The sequence below is a fragment of the Diabrotica virgifera genome, chromosome 4, assembly GCF_917563875.1.
Source record: "Diabrotica virgifera virgifera chromosome 4, PGI_DIABVI_V3a".
In the NCBI taxonomy this organism is placed as follows: Eukaryota; Metazoa; Arthropoda; class Insecta; order Coleoptera; family Chrysomelidae; genus Diabrotica; species Diabrotica virgifera.
In genome coordinates this window covers 102,653,658-102,676,543 of record NC_065446.1, presented here as the reverse complement: position 1 = coordinate 102,676,543, position 22,886 = coordinate 102,653,658, and the positions used below count along the sequence as shown (strand labels likewise).

Below are 22,886 nucleotides of genomic sequence, written 5' to 3'. Positions count from 1 at the left end.
GTGATAAAGTTCAATTTTATCGGCTACCATCAGTGCTACATTTTAAGCATAAGACCAACTGAACTAAATAAGTTATGATCTGAGAGACAAAAACAATGGTTAAATATAATAATAAAGCCATAAAATATCATATAAAAATGCTAAATAACTAACTACTGTGCCTACTAGCAACATCTGTATTGTCTGCCAACAACTTTCGAATATATTCACTCATCTTTATTTATTCACTGCTTAAAACTAAATAAAGTCGTTCAAGTACTTCTACAACTAAAAACTACACAAAATCAACAACAAAATGTTCGTAAAATACAACTAAAAAACTATTAAAGGGATAAAAAATTTAAGAAACACAATGTCAAAAAATATAAACAAATATGTTCGTTCGCGGACCCTGTCGTGGACTTTTAGTCAAGGCATGCTCCATTTGTCGTTGACTAGTCCCTGACTGTCTCTGCGAATGTACGTATTAATAGGGAACTTGCACTAAAAAATTTTTTTGCATAAAATTTTTAATTTATGGTTTAAAATGTTATATTCAGAAATTACGTCTTAACAATGAATAGTGTACGTACAACATCTAATCAAAGTTTCGCGCCTAAACTTTCCGTTTTAAACAACTTCAAAAGCGAGACCTGGGGTCTGACGTCACAGGCCACTCATATCGTTTGCCCGTTCGGGGTGGGCTATTGCATTTAATGCAGTTTGCCCATAGATAAATAATATAGTTGAAATATCTTGTTTTACTAGGTGGCAAAAATGATTTATTCTGTGACAGGCAAAATATTAACATTTTATCTCTGTTGACATGTATCAAAAAGTTCTTTTTTTTGAAATTACTTTTGTCGTTTCTTGTGTTGAAGAACAAAGAAGAAACAAGTAACTTAAAAATAAACAAAACTTTTAGTAATAAAAGTAAGAGTAACTAAAAAGTATTGGTGCTACTATAGTATGCGGTCTACAGTCGGGTTTCTACTATAGCTTGCGGTCTACCGAGGGATGCGGTGTAAGTATAAGCTGAGATGATAATGATATTAACTTGTAAAATTACAATAATGATTCTTCTTATTTATGCTTTGTAAAGAAGGATTTTGTTGGCTATGTACACGTTCTATCGGTACGTCTGCTAATCACCATAATCTTTTCTCAGAAGGCTTTAAACACAATAATGAAAGGATCCAGTAGGTACTAATAAACATTACAATAAAATTTCTCTTTCTTTCTCCCCTTCCTTATACCCTTTCAGGTGTCGGATTTGGGTTTAATTTAGCTACATATTCACCCATCTCGTCCATTCTTTTCGGTCCTGTGCTATTAGTTTCATTTCTTCTAGCGTTTTCTGTTTGATTTTTCCTGCTTCTACTATTTGCTGTATCCATTTTTTCTTCGGCCTGCCTTTTTTCTTTTTTGTAATATTACTTGTTTCGTGAATTTTCCTTGCTAGTCTACTAGGTTTCATTCTCATCAGATGTCCATACCAGTTTAATTGCCTCTTTATTATTTTATTCATTATTGGTTCCTGTTTAGTTATCCCTCTTATTGTCTCATTTCTTATTCTATCCCATTTGGTCTTTCCGGATATAGCACGTAAATGTCTCATCTCAATTGCATTTATCCTACTATTATGCTTTTTCTGTAAAGTCCAATTTTCGCTTGTATACAGTATCGTCGGTATCACAATCGTATTATATATTTTAATTTTTGTTTCGTGGGACAATTCTTTTTTCCTCAGAATTGGCGCTAGTGCGTAGTACAGTTTATTTGATTTTTTAGTTCTGTTTGTTATTTCGAGGTCTATTTTCCCATCATTGGTAATAATACTTCCAAGATAATCATATGCTGTAACTATTTCCAGTTGAGTATTTTTGCATTTTATAATTACTTCATTTTCTTCCTTTTTGCCGATGACCATTATTTTACTTTTCTCGATGTTTATTTCCATTTTTAATTTCTCTATTTCTTCTGTCCATATATTTATGAGTTTTTGCATTTTTGTCACGGAATCTGCTATAAGGACTATGTCATCCGCATACAATAGGGCTTCTATTTTTATTGGCTGTAATCTTTGGTATCCTATTGTTGTCTGTATTTGGTTCGTTCTTTCTCCAGTATTTCTAGTCAATTCATTCATGACTATTATGAATAGTAGCGGACTAAGACTGTCTCCTTGCTTGATACCTCTTTCCCAATTGAATTCTTCAGATCTTTCTCCTGCTATCTGTACACGTCCTTTTACTACTCCGTATATATTTTCAATTATTTTTATCAGTGTACTTGGTACTTTCATGTTCTGCAAGCATTTCCATATAATTTGTCTTTCTATAGACTCGAATGCTGCCCTTAGATCTATGAATGCTAGAATGAGCTTTCCCCCCGAGTCAATACTTCTTTCTGTTATATTTCTAATGATGTAAATGTTATCGTTTGTCTGTCTTTCTGGTCTAAACGCTGCTTGTTCTTCTCCCAGTTCTTTTTCTACCTCTTGTCTTAGCCTCTTCTCTACTATTTTCGTGTATATTTTAAAACATACCGATGATAAACATATTGCTCTATAATTTTCGCAGTTGACGTGTTCTCCCTTTTTGTATATTGGCACTATAAGGTTACTTTGCCAGTCTTTTGGGATTTGCTGCTTTTCCCATGCCTCTTTGTATATTTTCAACAACCAGTTTATCCCTTCTTCTCCCATGTACTTGACCATTTCCGGGTCTATGTCATCATCCCCTCCAGCTTTACCTATTTTTACGTTTGATACTTCCAATATTACTTCTTCTCTATTTATTTGCTCTAATTCTTTGTTCTCGTTATCTTGATATGTTTCATTTCTATCATCTATTATTGCATTTCTAAATTTGTTTTTATAGTATTCTTTCCATACTTTAGCTATTTGTTCTGGAGTTGTTTGGATTTGGTTTGTTGTATCCCTTACGGCTGTTATTTCTTTGTTTTCCTTTCTTCATATGTCTGATTGTTGTCCAGAAGCTTCTATTATTTGTTACATAGTTTTGTTGTAATTCTTCTCTACAATAAAATATAATCTTTATTATAATGCAAATTACACCGTAATCTTTTCCAGGATATACGAAATCCTTCGATTAGAGGTAGGTAGATCAAACCCACGGGGTAAACCGAATACTATAATATAATGGTACCAAACTATTGTTATAAACGGTTTAAACATGCTTATTAATAACTCTTACTTATTTGCCTTGACACCTCGCATTTCTCCAATAGAATAGCTTTTACTACTTTTTATAAAAGTTGCCACGATGAAGACATCAACGGTAGGTAAGTTAGTCAGATTGACCTTTTGAAAAACCCTCGTCTGTCATATTATGCGTTTTAAACTCTTTACAAAGTAGCACTCAACTTTATCAATTTCAGTTTAAAACTAAGCTGATTGGGGAATTACTTATTACAATATATAAGATGAACATAAATAATACCTAGGAATTTTCCATTAAAGACGATTAAAATGTAATATACCTACCCGTGATACCTACCCTAATCGCGTTGTTTCCGACTAGCTAGCCCGGTTGACGGTGGCCCTTGACGTTCAAGAGCCTCCTAAGATATTTGAATTTTATAGCATTTTCAAAGCGCCGTAATTAGCGTACGGGTTAAAAATATTTGTTTTTTCGCATACAAGCGTTTTAAGATCATGTTACCTTATGTTTTTTAATATCATTTTAATATTTAAAAATTTATGCAAGTTCCATATTGCCTCCCAGCGGTGACATAAATGTAAAAGTCTTGAATATATTGGCATTTCATAGATTAATAATTAATAGGTTATATCAGCGATTTTTTGTGTTTTCTGAATTATTCCTTTAATTTTTAGATTTGTAGTCTGATTTTATATAAAAAACACAGAGGCGTCATTTGATAATGCCCCCTGACCCTGAAAATGACTGAAATTTACAAAAAATACAGCAATTTTCATCATTACATCATATATTATAATGTATTGTACTTATATACGAGTATAATGCTTGCCCCCCCCCCCCAATCAAAATTTCAAATGACGCTCCTGAAAAAACAGCTGGTTTTAGAACTATTTAGCGACGTATTATAATACTTCATAGTATAATATACTTACTATTAATTTACGGATTACCGTCGAAGGTTGATATGAACAACCAAGAAAGATGTATTTGGTGATTTTTCTAGTTACTTTCTTGGGTGTGAATCTGTGTTTTTAGTTTACTCCTCCTGGTTTAAAAACAGAGCATAGTAATTTTAGTAATTTTTTTTGCGAAGCTAAGAACTAGACTAGACGTGGCTGAAAATGACTAATGACTATACAAAATAACACAAAAGATGGAAAACATATTAAGTTGTGAGATAAAAAAAAATGAAACTGGTGGAGGTGGGAGATTTGGCGATAAAAATCTATAAACTTACATTCTATTTATTGTTTCCCACATGTAGACGCATCAGAGGAGTATGCCAACTAATACTGTCACTGTGACAGTGGCAGTTGCCAAACTCGCTCGATACATCTAAAGGTGGGAAACAATAAGTAGAATGTAAATTTATAGGTTTTTATCGCTAAATCTCCCACCTTCACTCGTTTCATTTCTTTTTATCTCACAACTTAATCAGTGGCGGCTGGTCCTATGAGGCAGGTGAGGCAGTGCCTCACCAGTATACCAATCGACTATTTACGTTATTTCGTTATTTCATCATCAATTCTTTAAATACAATTTAACTGTTTGAAATTTTCTAAATAACTTTATTTTCGTTATATCATCATCAATAATTCTTTAAATACAATTTAACTTTTTGAAAATTGCTAAATAATTTAATTTTTATTATAAAACTTTTTTTATTAACTTTATTTTTATGATAAAAAAAATTAGTACGGCCCTGACCCGTTCTTCATAACACACCGATATACCTACTCTACAATACAAGGTACCATTGAGGCACTGCCTCTGATGGTACCTCGTCTAGCATATTACGAAGCCGACGGTGATCGGCAGGCAGCATGACTGAGACTAATTTTTGGAAGCGGGATTAAATATCCTTTCAGAGGCAGGCAAAAATATGCCTCTAGCGTGGTTTTGTAGTTTTAGGTAGTTTGTTAGAGCAGTTTGTTCTAGTTACGTGTACTTACTATTAGTATAAGAGATACTGTCACGGTCCCAGGCCGGCTCTGTCCACAACAGAAGCTGTCGCGACGAACTGTCTGCGGGCGAGAGAAACGTGTTTACCTAATTTGATTTATGATATTCGATCCTTTTCTGGTATTTTCGATTTTAACGTAACAATTGCTTTGTGAATAATGTTACCTTTTTTTGATGTTTCTGGAAATCAGTAGAAATTGTATGTAACTATATAAACAGACATTTTTAGAATTAGAAGTTAATAGATTCGACGCGATATATTGTTACGTTGTGAGCGGGTTTGAAATGTATTATGTGTTATAACATAAATTAGATAAATAAAAGTAGATAAAGTAGATAAATAAATATTTGCAAATGAATTAAATAAGTTAGTAAGTGTAAAATAAATTAGATATATTGTTGTTAAATAAGTGTTAATTGTAAGTGTTATAAATAAACAATTTCAAGTAAGTCTTTTTTTTTATTTTATAATAATTAAAAGTCAATTCGCGTAATAGTTCACAAATAAATAAATCAGTATAGTAATAACCCAACAATACAATAGATGTTTAGAATATGTTATTATGCTCTGACTGGCTGAAAGTCATTGGCCAATGTCAATTAAATAAATAAATTAATAAAAAAATTAGAAGTTATGATTTTTCATAATAATTAATTTACTTTTAAGTACGCTGTTTATAAAATAAATAAAAAACCAAAAAAATAAAATTTAACCCTTAGTTTATTTAACATAAAAAAACAATCTTATAATATAACCGTAATTTGCTTACTTGCTTGTTTCTATTTGCATATATGCAATACATTTACAATATAATAAAATTGGTTCAAAAATGAAATTATCACGTGTTTGCAGGTATATTGTTTGCGTACCATAATTTCATTTTGGCAAGTGATTAATAATAACAGAATCAGTCAACGGCCAAACCAGAATGATCCTAAGGGGGGCTACAACTGGTGGGTCTCTGGGGGTATGGATTTAAGGATTTAAGGCATTTAAGGCTTATAACCCCCAACCCCCCCAGTTACGCCACTGGAATCAGTTGTCCGTTGTTTTCATAATTAAAGTTTCTTCATTGTAAAAAACAAGAGAATTTAAGCATGTTCCGTTAAAATCAAATTTTTATTTAAACAGTTAATAAAAAAAAAAATTTTTATTGACTATTCGTGTATTGTTCCCGCGAATGCATATGTCTGCAAATTTTTAGTCATGTGCATTGAAGAAAAGGCAGTCAAATTAACGTCCAAAGATTTGACCCAAACGATTGAACTAAAGAAAAGCGTTTAATTAATTAATACGACAAAACGAATTCTAATGTTAATTGTAGCACAAAACGTCTCTACCGGTGGTTTTTCTAAGACTACGATAAAAACACGAATTTTTTTAATTCCTGTTTTGGTTGAAATTTTGTTTCGTATCGTATTGAAATTTGACACGAATAAACGCCGATTTATATATAAACAAATATATGAGCGTTCAAAATTTGAAACATTTTTGTTTATTTATGAACTATAACGTAAACAATTAACGTAAAAAGTGAAATTATGTATAGTTCATATCATTAGCTACAATCCGTAAAAGTTTCAAGTTTCTACATTGTAAAAAACAAGATAATTTAAGCATTTTCCATTAAAATCGTTTTTTTTTATTTAAACAATTAATAAACATAAAAAATTTATTGACTATTCGTGTATTGTTCCCGCGAATGCATGTCTGCAAATTTTCATTCATTTGCATTGAAGAAAAGTCAGTCAAATTAACGTCTAAAGATTTGATGCAAACTATTGAAGTAAAGAAAAGCGTTTAAAAACCCATAAATAAAATCGGACGGCAGAATCCCTGTTTTTGAAATTTGAATTGAATCAGTATGCCTTAAGTGGAAACATTTGTGCATTTAAGTTCTAAACAAAACAATTCGCACAGGTCCCTTTTGTCCCTTCTTGTCTATCCCTACTTAGATAATTACCATGAAAAGTATCGGATGTCGCTGACATTCATCCAATATATAGGCTATTTATAGAAATTTGGGTGGAACCAAAGAAAATTTTGTTGTTGGGAATATATGAAGCGGATTTTTTTAAGTTTATTTTTGTTATTAGTCTGTTGTAGTAGATTGGTAGATACACTGAAAAATATGCGCAAATATCCGATTTATTTAAAGATACGAAGAAGTTACGACAACTCTCAAAAAGATACGCAAATCGGATAATTATACGCCGATTGGCAACACTGTATCCGAGTGACAACAGGTTCCGAGAAGGCGTTTACAGCGTAAATGTAAAGCCGACTTAATTGCAAAAAATAGCTTCAAAAGACGATTTTTTGAAAATTATTGTATTGTAAATATCGTATTTCTCAATAATTGTTTACAAATTCGTATTTTTGCTCAATAGTAATTTGCTCAATAATATTGTGCTAAAATTTTAAAGTTGAAAAAACTTAACATATAAAATATAACTTTTTTAAAATAAAAATGTATATACACCATTTACTTTAAACTTTATCTTTATAACTTTTTAAATTCCAGGTCAGTTCGGCAGACAAATTATCCACCAAGATCTGCAAAGAGTGCGTAGAAAAAGTAACTGACTGGTCTTCGTACAAAGAACGATGTCTTCAAAACCAAAAGAAGTTAACGGAGTTGTTAGTTGCGAAAGAAGGTCCAGAAGTTTTGGTTGTACCTGAAATTATACCCGAACCCGACGCACCACTTCCTGTAAATGGAATTGAATCAGAAACTCCTTCTGATGACGACATTCATGAAAACCAAGTGGATCCTGCCTCTTTGTTGGACCTTGTAAGTAAAGCTGTAACTTGCTATACCGAGATAGACTGTAACTGTTGAAGTTAATAAAAAAATTTACCTTAATATAGAGAGCCATTTAAAAAAATCGTAATTTAATAATGCCATGGAATCACGCATTTCTATAGTTCGATAGTCACAAGATAAACAAATATTTCAAAATTGAGATTATCAAAATATTTTGTTACACAAAATTTCTTCATTTATGCATTTTTCACATTCTAGCATCTTTATAGATTTCGAAAAAGCCTTTGATAGAGTACCACATACATTACTATTTCATTGCTTGGACTTAGTTGGTCTGGACATGTACATTAGATTGCTCAAAAGTCTTTACTAGGTACCTACTTACAGTCAGACCGCTTGTATTAAGTTGGACCAAAAAGTTTCAGCTAAAGTTTCTATTAAGCGTGGTGTCAGACAGGGATGTGTTATGTGACCGACATTGTTCAATGCGTACACCGAAATAATTTTGAGAAAGCGTTAAATAAAATCGTCGCGAAGGTATTAAAATCAGTGGTGAACTTATTGGTAACATCAGATACGCAGATGACACCGCCATAATGGCAGAGAGTCTAGAAGATCTTCAAACCCTGTTAAACGCTGTAAACAACGAATGTACTGCAAAAGGCTTAACAATCAACGCAAAGAAAACAAAATGGATGGTGGTCGATAACAAAATCCTGGAAAGGGTGGAACACTTTAGATATCTTATCTGGGTAGCTGGATTGACTGCAGGGTTGAAAGTGATGAGGAATATTCGACCAGAATATAACTTAAACGAAAAAGCTGTATTAAGGCAAGCGTCCACAGACCCGCATCGTATGCAACGGATTTTAGTTTGCCTTGTACAGAAACTTATGTAACCGCGTCCATTGATCCGCATCGCATTATCGGCAATCATTGTAATGGGAAAATCTCACTACGAGGTCGAGGCGCGTGTTGAAGTGAGCTTCAAGTGGGTCCTAATTTAAACGTCGGCAAAGAGAGATATAATATATAATATAATAGTGGAAAAGAAAGAGAACGCAGATACCCTACAAGACGGTAAAATTAGTAATACAGTAGAACCCCGCAAATCCGAACCCCGCTAATCCGAACGTTCGGCAAATCCGAACCAATGGAAAGTGAAAAAAATTTAAAAATTCAAGACAAAAACATAAAAACATGTGTATTATACAGAGTAAAGCCACAAAATTGAACAATGTAGGATTAACAGGAATTTAACATTTAAAATTTCTTAAAAACAAATACGTACTTTAATATAATATAGTGCTTGGTTAAACATAAACTTAACTCGGTTCTCTCGTAGTCAACTTGAGTCCAAAAATATTGTCCACATTCTTGCGAGAACGTTTTGCGACTCAAAATCAACGATAATGAAAGCTCTGAAATACTAGTTAGGCTAACTTTCAGATAATCCGAACTTTTCGGAATCCGAACAGGCTGTCTCCCCAATTAGTTCGGATTTTCGGGGTTCTACTGTATTTACTTTGTGATAAAATGGGTCACAGCATATGTCCCGAAGAATACAGGCAACCAAAAAGGTGACCGCCCCCAGTGGTGGAGATAAAAATATTAGTTGGTTTTTTTAATTCTCACAATGATAAAAATTAGAACAAAACGTAGTTTGACCATAAAATTACTACGCCACTGATCGTACCCTCGGTTGACGAGACATTCAGACTATCCACAGGCCAATAAATTTTAGCATTTGGTGTTAAGGGTCATAAATACCAAATTTTGACAGAAATTTCTCTATCTCTCCTTGCGTTTAATCTTTTTCTCGTTGGGTTGAATCCCGTCTTCAATTTTTATCTTTTTCTGTTACATTTTTCTATTTCACTCAGAGTGTCGCTCCACGCTCTGTCAGTTTTCTTCTTTAGACAAACTAAAATCCGTTACGTACGATGCGGGTCTGTGGACGCTTGGCTTAAGCTGGCGTTCTGTATATTGTGCAGTAAGCAGTAGAAGTCTGCCATTGACCGCTCGTCTACGAGTATTGAAGTGCTACGTCTGGTCCGTTTTATTTAATGGATGCGAAACCTGGACAACAAAAATGAAGTCGCATGCTTAGAATCCCGTGGACAGCACACATATCCAACGACGTGTGCTGGAGACCATGCACAAAGAGCGAGAATTGATCTGCATCATAAAAATTAGAAAGGTTCAATACTTCGGTCATATAATGAGAGGACCTAAATATCGCTTACTCCCAGTGGCGGATCTACGGGGAGGGAAAAGGAGAAATCCCCCCCCTAGCAGGAGAAAAAAATGTTGAAACATAAAAATATACTGACATGAAACACCACAAACGAGACAAATTCAATCCAATAAACACGATAGTTAGGAAAATTAAGGAACTTAATGCATATAAGTTGTTATTTATGTCCTTTATGTAGTTTGGATTTGTCTTTTTTATGTCTTTTCGTTGGTGTTTCATCGGAAGTTCCCCCTAAGGCACATTTCCCCTCCCAAAGCAAATGTCTAGATCCGCCACTGCTTACTCCGGTTTAGTGTTGGAAAATTCTCGAGAATGAAAAATCGGAGAATATTCTCGATATGGAGAATTTTCTGAGAATGAACCTTATGACGCGCTTATGGATATTGTTAAAGATGAAATAGGGTATTAAAAATCATTAAATTATATACAAAATTATGAGACGAAACAACAGTGTTCTTTATATATAAGAAAATACAAAAACAACAGAAAACAAAATTTGTTTGACAAAAAAAAAATTAAATTTTCTTAACAGCAAATATTGGATGTGGTGAGCTAATCTGAAAAAGATGAGGCCTCAGATTCAGAATATATTTCTATCATTAGCTCATCCTGGTCATCTACATTCTGCATTTCAATGTACTGATGAGAAGTTGTGGGATTTTGTTTTTCACTAGTCGCCATCTCAAACATGGATTGGTCTACGTCTAACAATTTTAAATTGTGAGCAATAAAAGTTACCTTAGGGGCCGTTCAAGTATTACGTAACGCAGGTTGGGGGGGGGGGGGTCAAAAATCTTCAAAAATTGCGTTACATAATACTTGAACGTTCCCTTATCAGCTCGTTTACCAGTAAGCCGGTTTCTTTTAGAGGAGTGGATAAAACCATAAGTACTGAAACTTCTTTCAGCCGATGCACTGGATGAAGGCATGCTTACCGTCATTGGACGAACCTAACAACTGTGTTGGCTGAAAAGCAGTTGATGAGTGTTTCTGTTGATCCTTTTCAAATAATTGTCTCGTTCCCACCGGACATTTAACACATTTTACTAAATGTTTTGTCATTCTTGTTGCATTTTTCAAGTATTGACTATCACAAAATTTGCAAAAGTACCTACTTGTTTTACCTTGTACACTTTTAATTTTACAGTAATTCCATATATTCTTTTTAAAGCGACCACCACACTTTCGCGAAGTTACTTCGGGAAAGTTCACCGAAGTCCGAAGTACCCGTCACTACACACTCATTCTACTTCGCGAGGAACACATCCACGCCGGGCGATAAGGACTTCGGTTCCTTCGACTTGGTCTCAAAAACCGCCACAGAATGCAAGTAGGCCGAGACGCAGCAAAGTCGCATGAACAACCTGTCTACACTCTCGTACTCGCTGAACTTCGATCGACTTCGCGAGCAGTTTAGTGAGTGTTTTAGGCTTTTTAGTAAATTATGCTTTACTTCGATTCATTCTAAAGATTTGCACGTTAATGTAGCACCAAAACAATAAATACTGACACTGTAAACACCCTAGCTAGTGGTTCATGGGATTCCCCAGTCCCGGCTACTCAGATTTTCGGGGATTTGATTTAAAATCGCGTATCGCTTGAAAGCGAAAAAGCATTTCATGAGCGGAGCGGCAAGTAGGTGTTTGAGCTTCAAGAATAATAATGTTTGGGATGCAAAAAATATACTAGGTGAATTGACAAAAACAATATAGAAAATTCTCGAAAATAATTTTCTGCCCGAGAATATTCTCGCTGAGAATTTTCTGGCCGAGAATATTCTCGTTCTCGAGAATATTCTCTTCTTACATCACTACTTCGGTTGATGATTCAGGGCAAAATCGAAGGAAATCGCTGGGTTGGAAGAAAACAACTGTCCTGGCTGCGTAACATTAGATTATTAGATAATGGACAAGATCGAACGGTCGAGGAATTGTTTCATATAGCTGCCGACCGAGAAACATTTCATCGTAAGAAATAGAAAGTTTAATAATAATATGTAAACAGAACAAGCTTTATAAAGGGGAAAAAAGGATATATAGACAATCTTTAAAATGAAATAGGTATCTACTGGCAAATTATAATAAAATGATTATAGTAAAACGGCGAATGTCACTAGAAAAGGGAAGAAAAGAGACAGCGAAAAAATGACTAATTGATGCTTTTAAAATGATGATAATGTTAATCATTTTAAATTGTAAAGACAGAATGCTAGAAATTGAATGCCAGAACGGTAATGTATGGGAAAACGGTAAAATAGAATATCTTGTAATTTTTTAAATTGTAGAAATACATTTTGTATTTTAAACATGGTTAGAAAAATATTAACGCTAAAGCTCTAACCGTTGGTGGAGAATATTTACTTTAAAAAATTTAGAAAATAGTACAGTGCGCTGTAATAAGTGTTACCCTCCCCCCCCCTTACTAATTAATTTATTTTTAGCACATAAGCAAAACGCTCGGACAGGTCGATTTTTAAAATAATCATAGTATAATATAGCATCAATGTTTCGAACTTTATGCGATCCCTCTTCAGGTGACAGTGATAACTTTGATTTTTTAAAATGGGAAAGTACATCATGTGACACCTCATTTAAAAGCTTTTCAAAAACTGATTACAAAAATGTATAAAACTTTTATCCTTTTTGAGACCGCAGGCGCAAAATTTTGGTCGAATCATTTTGAAATGTATTAATTTTTTTCGAATCCTGAGAAAACTAATAAGTATTTTTAAAAAATTTAAACGCAGAATGAAATATTCCAGTATTATCGAGGGTCAAAAGTCCCTGAGAACTTCTATAATGATTATTTTAATAAGTCATAGGGGTGAAAAAAAAAAAAGAAAATTTAGTTGGATTTTTAATTTCAAATATATAATTCAAAAGAAATTATTGTTTATTCTAAGGGACTTTCAACACTCGGTAATAATGTAATTTTTATTCTGCGTTTAAAATTTTCAAAAATACTTATTAGTTTTCTCAGGATTCGAAAAAAAATTAATGCGTTTAAAAACAATTCGATCGCCTAAATCGAAACATTTATGTTATAATATACTGGGGTGGGGGGGGGGGGATAACACTTATTCCAGCGCACTGTATATTATAGTGCAGAGGAAAGAGAACACGTTTGTTTGAAGATAAAAGAAATTATTTATATCTCCAAAAATAGCCGATCATGTCGGCGAGCAAACTTTCGACTAGTGATGGGTCGCTAAATAGCAGATTGCTTTTTTTTAAACTGCTATCTGGTTTTTAGTAACTGTTACTGCTACCGGCTTCGACACTAGCAGTTAATATTATAGCAGTCGATTCGGCGCTTATTCCAGCACTTATTCCAGCGCACTGTATATTATAGTGCAGAGGAAAGAGAACACGTTTGTTTGAAGATAAAAAAGATCTTTTTTATCTCCAAAAATAGCCGATCATGTCGGCGAGCAAACTTGCGACTAGTGATGGGTCGCTAAATAGCAGATTGCTTTTTTTTTTTAAACTGCTATCTGGTTTTTAGTAACTTACTGCTATCGGCGTCGACACTAGCAGTTAATATTATAGCAGTCGATTCGGCGCTGACACGATCCGAGGCTGATTTTCAAGCTGCGAACTGCTATTTTGATTGACTATAACTGTGATATTGCGAACAGTGTGAGTGAACAGTAATTCAGGTTCGAGCCAATTGAACGTTTAATAATTTTAAACTGAAAACTTTCGAAAATTATATATCCTACACTACTCACATCTCACATGCTTTTCAGTACTATTTTACTTGCTATATATTTCGTTTTGCTGATGACACTACACTTATAGCAGCAAATGAGCAAGAAATGTTTGATCTTCTGCGAAGAGTTGAGTACGAAAGCAATAGAGTTGGTCTGAAAATCAATAAAGCTAAGACAAAAATAATGGTGGTCGACAGATTTGACACTATTCAAATGACTAACATATTACAGGAATACCAGATAGTAAACACCTTTGTCTATCTCGGGTCTAGTATAACTAACGATGGTAACTGTGAAGCAGAAGTTCGGAGACGTATTGGTATGGCAAAAAATGCGATGAGTCGCCTAACTAAAGTTTGGAAAGACAGATCTATCTCTCAAAATATCAAGATGAGACTGGTGAATGCCCTTGTATTCTCAATATTTCTATACGGAGCAGAGACTTGGACTCTTCGCGCATGCGAGCGCCAAAAAATTGATGCCTTTGAGATGTGGTGCTGGAGAAGAATGCTGCGCATACCTTGGACAGCTCATAGGACAAACGTTTCCATTCTAAACCAACTCAATATTAAAAAAAGGCTGTCCACAATATGTCTGCAACGAATTCTGCAATTCTTTGGTCACGTAGTTCGCAGAGGTGACGACAGTTTGGAGAGATTAATTGTTTCTGGAAACGTTCCGGGGAGAAGATCAAGAGGACGATCACCAACTAGATGGTCTGACCAAATAAAGCATTCAGCTGGAAACTCATTCTGCGCAGCTCTTAGAGCAGCTGAAGATAGAGACCAATGGAGAAACATTGTTAGGAATATTGGAAGAAATCACGATCCTCAGTAATGGGGAAACGACAGGAGAGAGAGAGAGATATTTCGTTTGGAATAGCTTCCGAAGTGGAAGTTGAAACGTCAAATAAATTTAATTTCTAATTAATATTGTGGCTTATTCCCAGTTAAATAGTAAATTTAAATAAATATGTACCATAAATTACTTCCAGAAAATCAAAATAAGAATAGAAAAGGCTAGAGCAAATTTTAACAAAATGAGAAAAGTACTCTGCACAAGAGATTTGAACTTGGGGCTAAGAGTTAGGTAGGCTAGGTGCTACGTTTTCTCGACTTTGTTTTATGGAATGGAAGTTTTGACCTTGAATGCGTGATCAATGAAAAAATTAGAATCATTCGAGCTTTGGGTGCAGTGGCGTAAAAAAATCTGTCGCCCCCCCCCCCCCCCCCGCAGAATTGGAAATGGGGCCCCCTTGAGAAAATTACTAAATGCGACATGTGTCACAAAAACTTATATGTGTTATAGCCCAGTAAATGAACGTGAAATAGGGCGATATCGTATAATTTTCAATGTCACCACCGAAGTGTCCAGTCAATACTACTTTTCGAGTTATTTACGAGTGAAAATGTTCAACATTGTTCAATAAAAAACCACGTTTTCAGGCGGGTTTTCGCATATAACTCAAAAAGTAAGTATTCGTAAGTAAGTAGCAAAAATGTAGCTTATACAAAAATGAAGTCTATCGACGAAGTAAATGCAAATTTGTAGCTCATGAAGAATTGTTCTTATTTATTTGTCAAATTCCAAATCGAATATTTCAACATGAAATAACCAAAAAATGGAGCACTTTTCGGGGAAAACTCATTAAAACTTTTTTAGTGTTTAAAATAAGTTTTAGGTATTTTTACTATTTATAAAAATTTCTATCATCAAAATTAAGCGAGTTCTAATTTTTAAATTTGAACTGCAAATTTTAAATTTATATTCTTGTAAATTCTCGAGTGAGGGGGGCGGGTAATATCTCTCTGGATCCGCTCTTGCTAATACTTTTTAAGTTTAATATAATAAAACCATTCTTTTTCAAAAATAAGAAACTTACGGGGCGATTTCCACGTCTTTTTTAGCAAAAAAGGGGCCAACTTTGAGCGTAACTCGCTTAGTTTTGATGCTAGAAGCTTGCTATAAAATGCGATAAAACTGCTATAAAAGTATAAATAAAGCTCATTTTTAAACATTAAAAAAAGTTTCAATGAGTTTTTCCCGAAAAGTGCTTCGTTTGTTGGTTATTTCACGTTGAAATATTCGATTTGAAATTGAACGAATATTTTCATGAGCTACAACTTTCCTTTTACTGTGTCGATAGACTTCATGAATAGGTAGGTACACCATTTTTTTTTGTTTTTTATAAGCTACATTTTTGCTAAAAATATTTTTTCGATATATTTATTCGATAAAATACAGTAATACCCCGTACTTACGCAATAGGTGGGACCGAGCGATAATCGCGTTGTCAGTCGAATTCGCGTAAGTCGGGTTATAATTTCGTATATGTGGGTATGTCTTTTTACAGCGTCGAGAATTTTTCCTTGTCCTTTATAATAATTGTTCTGACCGTCGATTCTGATAGATCAAACTTCTTTGATAATTCACAAAATTTCATTTTTGATTCAAAATCTTTAATTACGTCAAGTTTACATTCCAATGATAACGTTTTTCTTTTCTTATTTGATATAGGCGGATCAGTTTTACTTCGTTTGTATGACATTATTACTCTTTCAAGTCTTCTTAGATATGAAACAAAAAATCCCTTTATAAAAGTAACAAACACCCACTCCATTAAACAAAACTGTAGGTAAGAAATACCTAATACAAAATAAAATCGCTGATTCCGTGTGAAAAGTCCAAACATGTATAATACATTGGATGAGCAATAGTGGGTGGGTGGTAATTCTATCTCGTCAATAACTAAACGAACGTGTGGCGCTCAAATAATGAATCGACAAGATTTTAAAATCGCGTATCAAATAACAAATCGACAAGATTTGAAAATCGCGTAACTCACTCTGGGTTCGCGTAAGTCGGAGTAGCGTAAGTCGAGGTATTACTGGACTTATTTTTTGAGTTATTTGCGGAAAACCGCCTGAATACGTGGTTTTTTTTGTTGAAAAATAATCATTTGCACTCGCAAGTCACTTGAAAAGAATTGACTTAGATAAAGAAGCTCTATAGAACAAAAGCTGCTCATAATTAGTCAATTTATCCATTTCTGGACTTATTTTAAACGTATATTTTTCACCCCCGAGAAAGGGTGACTTTCACCCCCCAAGTAAAAGCAACCAACGGCACAACTACAACTTTGAAGTGGAGGATAAGTAGAATTTAAATCCAAATTGCCTAGCAAATACGTCGTGAGGCTGATAATTACACTCCAAAACAGTTATTTACTGGGCTATTAGTGTATTCATGTATTGTTTAGGACAACTTACATTTTTCATCTTTATTGGTATAGAATAAAATAGAAAGAACATTAATAAACGACTACATTATTACGTAGTATTATTTTATGAGATGAACAATTTTCTTCGTGCACTACGTGGCACTAGATACTATCAGCGAATATATCTACAATTTTATTAATACATACATACATACGATACGATACATTGTATCTATCTGATGGGCAACTTCATTTTCAATACTGCATTGCTTAAAAAACGTTGCGCATGTATGCGCAAAATAATATAACAATAACATATTTTTACATATATTTATTAGACGACAAGATGGGGCCCCCTCGCCAGCTTTATGCTGCGGGGGCCTCTGTTATGCTCCTGTTTGGGTGTACAGAAGAATTCTGAAAATGTGATGGACAGAACACGTCACAAACACAGAGTTTCTGAGAAAGATGTATAAAGAAACAGAACTGTTAAAAATGTACCATCAAAGCAAGAAAATTAGAATATCTCGGACATATTACCCGTGGAGAGAGATACAACTTGCTCCAATTGATTATGTAGGGAAAGATTCAAAGAAAAAGAAGCATAGGGAGACGCAGAATATCGTGGCTGCCCAACCTGAGAGAATGGTACGGATGTACATCAAATGAACTTTTCAGAGCAGCCGTCTCTAAAGTCCGAATAGCTATGATGATTGCCGACCTCCGTCGCGGAGATGGCACTTTTAAAGAAGAAGAAGAAGACTATAAATTACAACCACCATTTATTTTCTTACGATTTTTTTTTCTCGTTTAAACAAATGTCTCTACTTAGCTGTATTATTTTAGTAACAATTATATTTATATGTTTACATTAAATACCAACAAAATGCTTTTTGAAACACAAACAAATAAGATTGCTTTTTTTATAATATCATCATGAAAGCGTCGAATACTAAAAAAGCAACGGCTATTAAAGTAGCAGCTATTTTTAACTGTTATTTTCATTTACCAAATTGCGGGTCGGACACATCTCTACGTTCGAACTTTCGACACCAAATTGTTACCTGGGGTAATGGAAGGGTCAAATTTTATTACAGGAAATTTCGACACTGCGCCGTAAAGCAGGTAGGTAACTAGTTGGGGTTTAGAACGTTGGGTTGGGTTCACGAACATTATTCAGTTGTAATTTGTTTCTCGTTTGACGTTGACTTGTGCACGTATTTAATTATACAACGATTATACGGATATTTTAAAAATGAGTTTGATAAAAAGTTCCCGTGGTCGAGATATATTAGTGGTGAAGCAACACTCCTTCTCGAAACAGAAAGTGTTAAAAAGCGGTGAGATATTTTGGCGCTGCATCCAAAGAAACGCTAAGTGTTCCGCAAAAGTATTTACAATAGGCTGTGATGACCTCACCATCACACGAAGTGACTTGGTACATAATCATGAAGCCGACCCAAAAAAGCTTGAAATAAAGATGGTAACCAATGCATGTAAAAGACAAGCCGAAGAGGACGTATCAGAAAAGCCTGCCGAAATTATAAGAGCTAGTGTTGCTAAGTGTGATGCCAATTTGCTGACAATCCCTGACATAGCTAGCATAAGGAAGAACATTTACAACTGTCGTCGTAAACTGTTACCAAGAAGCATATCAGAAGTACATAACGTGGTTAGTAATTTCTCCTAAAATCTGTCGCAATGAAAGTTCTTTTGTTTTTAAATCAACCTGAATTTAACAATAATAATTGTATTTTCATGTTCAAATATTCGTTTGTTCCGGCGGGCGAACTTTAAGGGTCGTTTTCACGCTACGTCTTATTGTACGTTTTGTGTGTCATGCAAAACGTACGTTTTGTCAAGTGTATAGAAACAATGTGTTCAATCTTCGAGACAAAACAATCGCGCGACTACACATCGCAAGTGGAGTCCGGCGCTTAATGCTTTTCCCATCATATCTTCGATCTGACCTTGAATTAATTTCATTTCGATTCATTCTATTTCTTGTAAAGCGTCGTTTTCACGCTACGTCTTATTGTACGTTTTGTGTGTCATGCAAAACGTACGACAAAACGTACGTTTTGTCCAGTGTATAACAAGAAATGAAATGAATCGAAATGAAATCCAAGGTCAGATCGAAGATATGATGGGAAAAGCATAAGCGCCGGACTCCACTTGCGATTAGTAGTCGCGCGATTGTTTTGTTGCGAAGATTGAACACATTGTTTGAAAAACGTTAATGTGTATCTATACACTTCACAAAACGTACGTTTTGTCGTAAGTTTTGCATGACACACAAAACGTACAATAAGGCGTAGCGTGAAAACGACGCTTTAGACGCCAACTTGTGTTTGTACTTGGGGTAATCTCAGGGTCAAATTTTATTACAGGAAATTTCGACACCGCGCGGTAAAGCAGGTAGCTGGGTAATTACTTGGGTTTTCTCAATATTATCACTTGCATCTAAATTTACACGAATATTTTTCAGTTGTATTTTATTTCTCGTTTGACGTCTTGTTTGTATATGGATATAGACCAGTAAGGATCTGCGAAAAAACGTCTATTTTTGGATGTGAGAGGTGGCATTCGGATTTTTATAGATAAAGTTAGGTGATACCTTCAGTAATAATAATTGACTTATGCTCCTTCTCAAATATGCCCGGAACATTAATAAAAAAATTAAAATATTTAAAAATTTCGAAAAACGTCGATTTTTTTCTGCTTTCTTTGCTTATAACTTTAAAACGATTCGTTTTGGAACAAAGTCGTACAGAAATAAAATAAAGATAATTGAATTTTGTATGATATACGACTGGTCAAAAATGTCTTAACCTATTACCTTTTCTGCAATATAGCAATAAATACAAAATAAGGGGGCAAAATACGCCTGTTGTTATTCAATGTTTTTAACCACTTTGGTGGCACTTAGAACCTTAGTAATTCGCTTAGGAAATTCTTCGTAGCATACTTAAATTGTGTAACAAATTTCATTAAAATCGACTTAATAGATTTTGCATAATAAATTTGCAATCTAAATGTTTTTAAAAAAGTTCAAATTTTTTAAAATCTTTCTGAACAAAAAGTAGACCATTTAGAAGTTGGCTAATTTTTTTACATATAAAGAGGTGCTCTACCTATCTAGTACACTTTACAGAATTAAAATCGGATTATTTAAGGGGCCTCAGCAATGTTTTAAACTTATAAACAATTTTTTGGCTTATAAACAAATAGCTTTCTTTAATAATAAAAAAAAATCATTTTTAGCAATGCAAATAATTAAAACTGGTATAATTTGACTTAAACTTTCAAATGCTGTCAGCAGAATTGCTATTTTATTTTTTAATCAAAAATTATTCGCCTTCAAAAATTGCAATTTTTCGATTTTTTTAAAGTTCCACTGCGTTTATCTCGAAAACTATGCATCCTGCGAAAAAAACTTGTAAGAACATTTTTTGCTTAGAATTACCCAAGAAATATAAAAAATGTTTTATTTTGCGAAAAATCGATGTTATGTAATTCCTCACCTTCTTTGTTTATAACAATCTTATCGACATCCGGATCAACTGTTACCCAAAAAAATCGTGTTCTACGGGTCAAAAAATACATAAAAATCTTGGGTAAGTCCATCTAAATAAAGGAGCCCGTAGCAACCCCTCCTGGCCACAGCACTAATTTGTTTATAAGCCAAAAAATTGTTTATAACTTTAAAACATTGCTGAGGCTGCTTAAATAATCCGATTTCAATTCTGCAAAGTGCATTAGATAGGTGGTGTGCTTCTTTATATGTAAAAAAATGGACAAATATTTGTACTTTCTAGTTTTTGTTGTGCAAGATTTTAAAAACTTTTAATTTTTTAAAAAAAGTTTAGATTGCAAAATTATTATTCAAAATCTAGTAAGTCAATTTTAATGAAATTTGGTGTAGGGTTTCAGCACATTACAAAAATTTTCTAAGCGAATTAGGAAGATTCCAAGTGTAACCTAAGTTATGGAAAATCATTGAATAAGGACAGGCTTGTTTTGCCCCCTTATTTTATATTTATTGCTATTTTGCAGCAAGGGTGATAAATTAAGACATTTTTAACCAATCGCATCTGATAGAAATTTTAATTATCTTTGTTTTATTTCTATACGACTTTGTTCCAAAGTGAATCGTTTTAAAGTTATAAACAAAAAGATTAGAAAAAAATCGATGTTATTCGAAATTTTTTTATTAATGTTCCGGGCATTTTTGAGAAGGAGCATAAATCAATTATTATTAACGAAGTTATCACCTAACTTTATCCGCAAAAATCTGAATGCCACCTCTCACATCCACCTAAAAACAGATCCTTACTGGTCTAATAGTACATACATTTTCATACAGTACCAAATTGTTTCTCCAATTATTTACTATACATGGCTTGGAAAATGGACATTATGTTCCTTGTTAAAGGGCAAATTGTCGATGACATACAAAAATTTATTTTGTAAAGTCTAAAATTTTTGAACATTTCAGTTAAGAGTCAATTGAAATATTTGTCGACTTTGAAAAGTCCATTCATTGTGCTTTATTGTGTATGTGACCCAATGTAAAAATTCGCGGATGCCGTTTTTACTTACATCAAAACTAATGTAAAAAAATGATGTTTAAAAAAATTCAATCTTTGGGTTTGGTATGAATACATACAAGAATATAAGAATACAAATTCAGAAATTGCAAGATAGTTAAGACATACCTTTGATTTAACTTAACGAAGTTGAAGAATGCTTTGTTTATGATTTCATGTCATATAAACCTAAACACTTGATATATTATGTGCAGATTATTTACCGGAAAATTACATCATTGATAGCCTATTTCCACCACAGATATGATCTAATCAGAATCAAGGTCTATTACGGTGACCACGAATGCCTGTGAACCCTTCCATTCGAGGTTTAATTCTTCTTTTTACTCAACGCAACGCATCCTTTTGTTTTTATGCTTATTGAAAAGTGGACACTTATGTCAAAATAAATGGTAGATACTACCATTAAGGCTAAATTGGTAATTTTGGAGAAAATTATAGATAAACTACGATTCCAACAAATACATACTTAGGTTAGATTTTATTAAAACTATATCGTATCATTAATATACTATAATAATAGCTAATAAATTCAGTTCTTTTCCGATATTTTTATTTCTCTATATTGTGTCGATCAGGCAACCCGCGCTCTGTTTGCTCTATTCACTTGATCTTTCACTTCTGTGTCGAGGTTTCCGTAGCTGAATAGCGTGATGCCTAGATATAGTCCGTCCGCTATAACTTTTCCCATGCGGTACGATTCATTTTCAATCAAATTAAGTCAAAACAGAATGTGAAACGTATGCCGATGTGTGTAGTATATATGTTATAGTCAAAGCCCGAATTTCAGGCACTCCTAGGTTTGACTAGGCAATTCTCAGGTCTGACTGACGGTCTTAGTCAAAGCCCGAAATAGATTACAGTTTCGACCTTTGACTAGTCAAACCTAGGAGAGACTAAGTTGGTCAGGCAAAGGTCGAAATTTAATTTTATGAAATCGGGGTTTGACTAGTCAAACCCCGATCAGCTATTAAAATCATCATCATTCTCTTTGCCTTATCCCTATGCGGGGTCGGCTTCCCTAATTGAATTTCTCCACACAATTCTATCTTGGGTCATATCAATGTTAATCCCCTTTACCAACATGTCCTGCCTTATCGCCTCCCCAGGTCTTCTTTGGTCTTCCTCTCCTACTCCTTCCAGGAATCTGCACTTCAGCTATTCTTCGTATTGGGTGACTAACGTCTCGACGT

The 22,886-nt window shown here is 33.9% G+C and overlaps 1 protein-coding gene across 2 annotated transcripts in view; it reads left to right on the top strand.

Moving 5' to 3' along the window:
• The window catches only part of LOC114326701 (zinc finger protein 521), a 109,996-nt gene that overhangs the window by 39,940 nt on the left and 47,170 nt on the right, over positions 1–22,886 (top strand). For both annotated transcript variants that reach the window (XM_028275119.2, XM_028275118.2), the window contains exon 2: positions 7,652–7,921. In XM_028275119.2, coding sequence (XP_028130920.1) covers positions 7,652–7,921 — 270 coding nt within the window. The remainder of the gene's footprint in view (positions 1–7,651; positions 7,922–22,886) is intronic.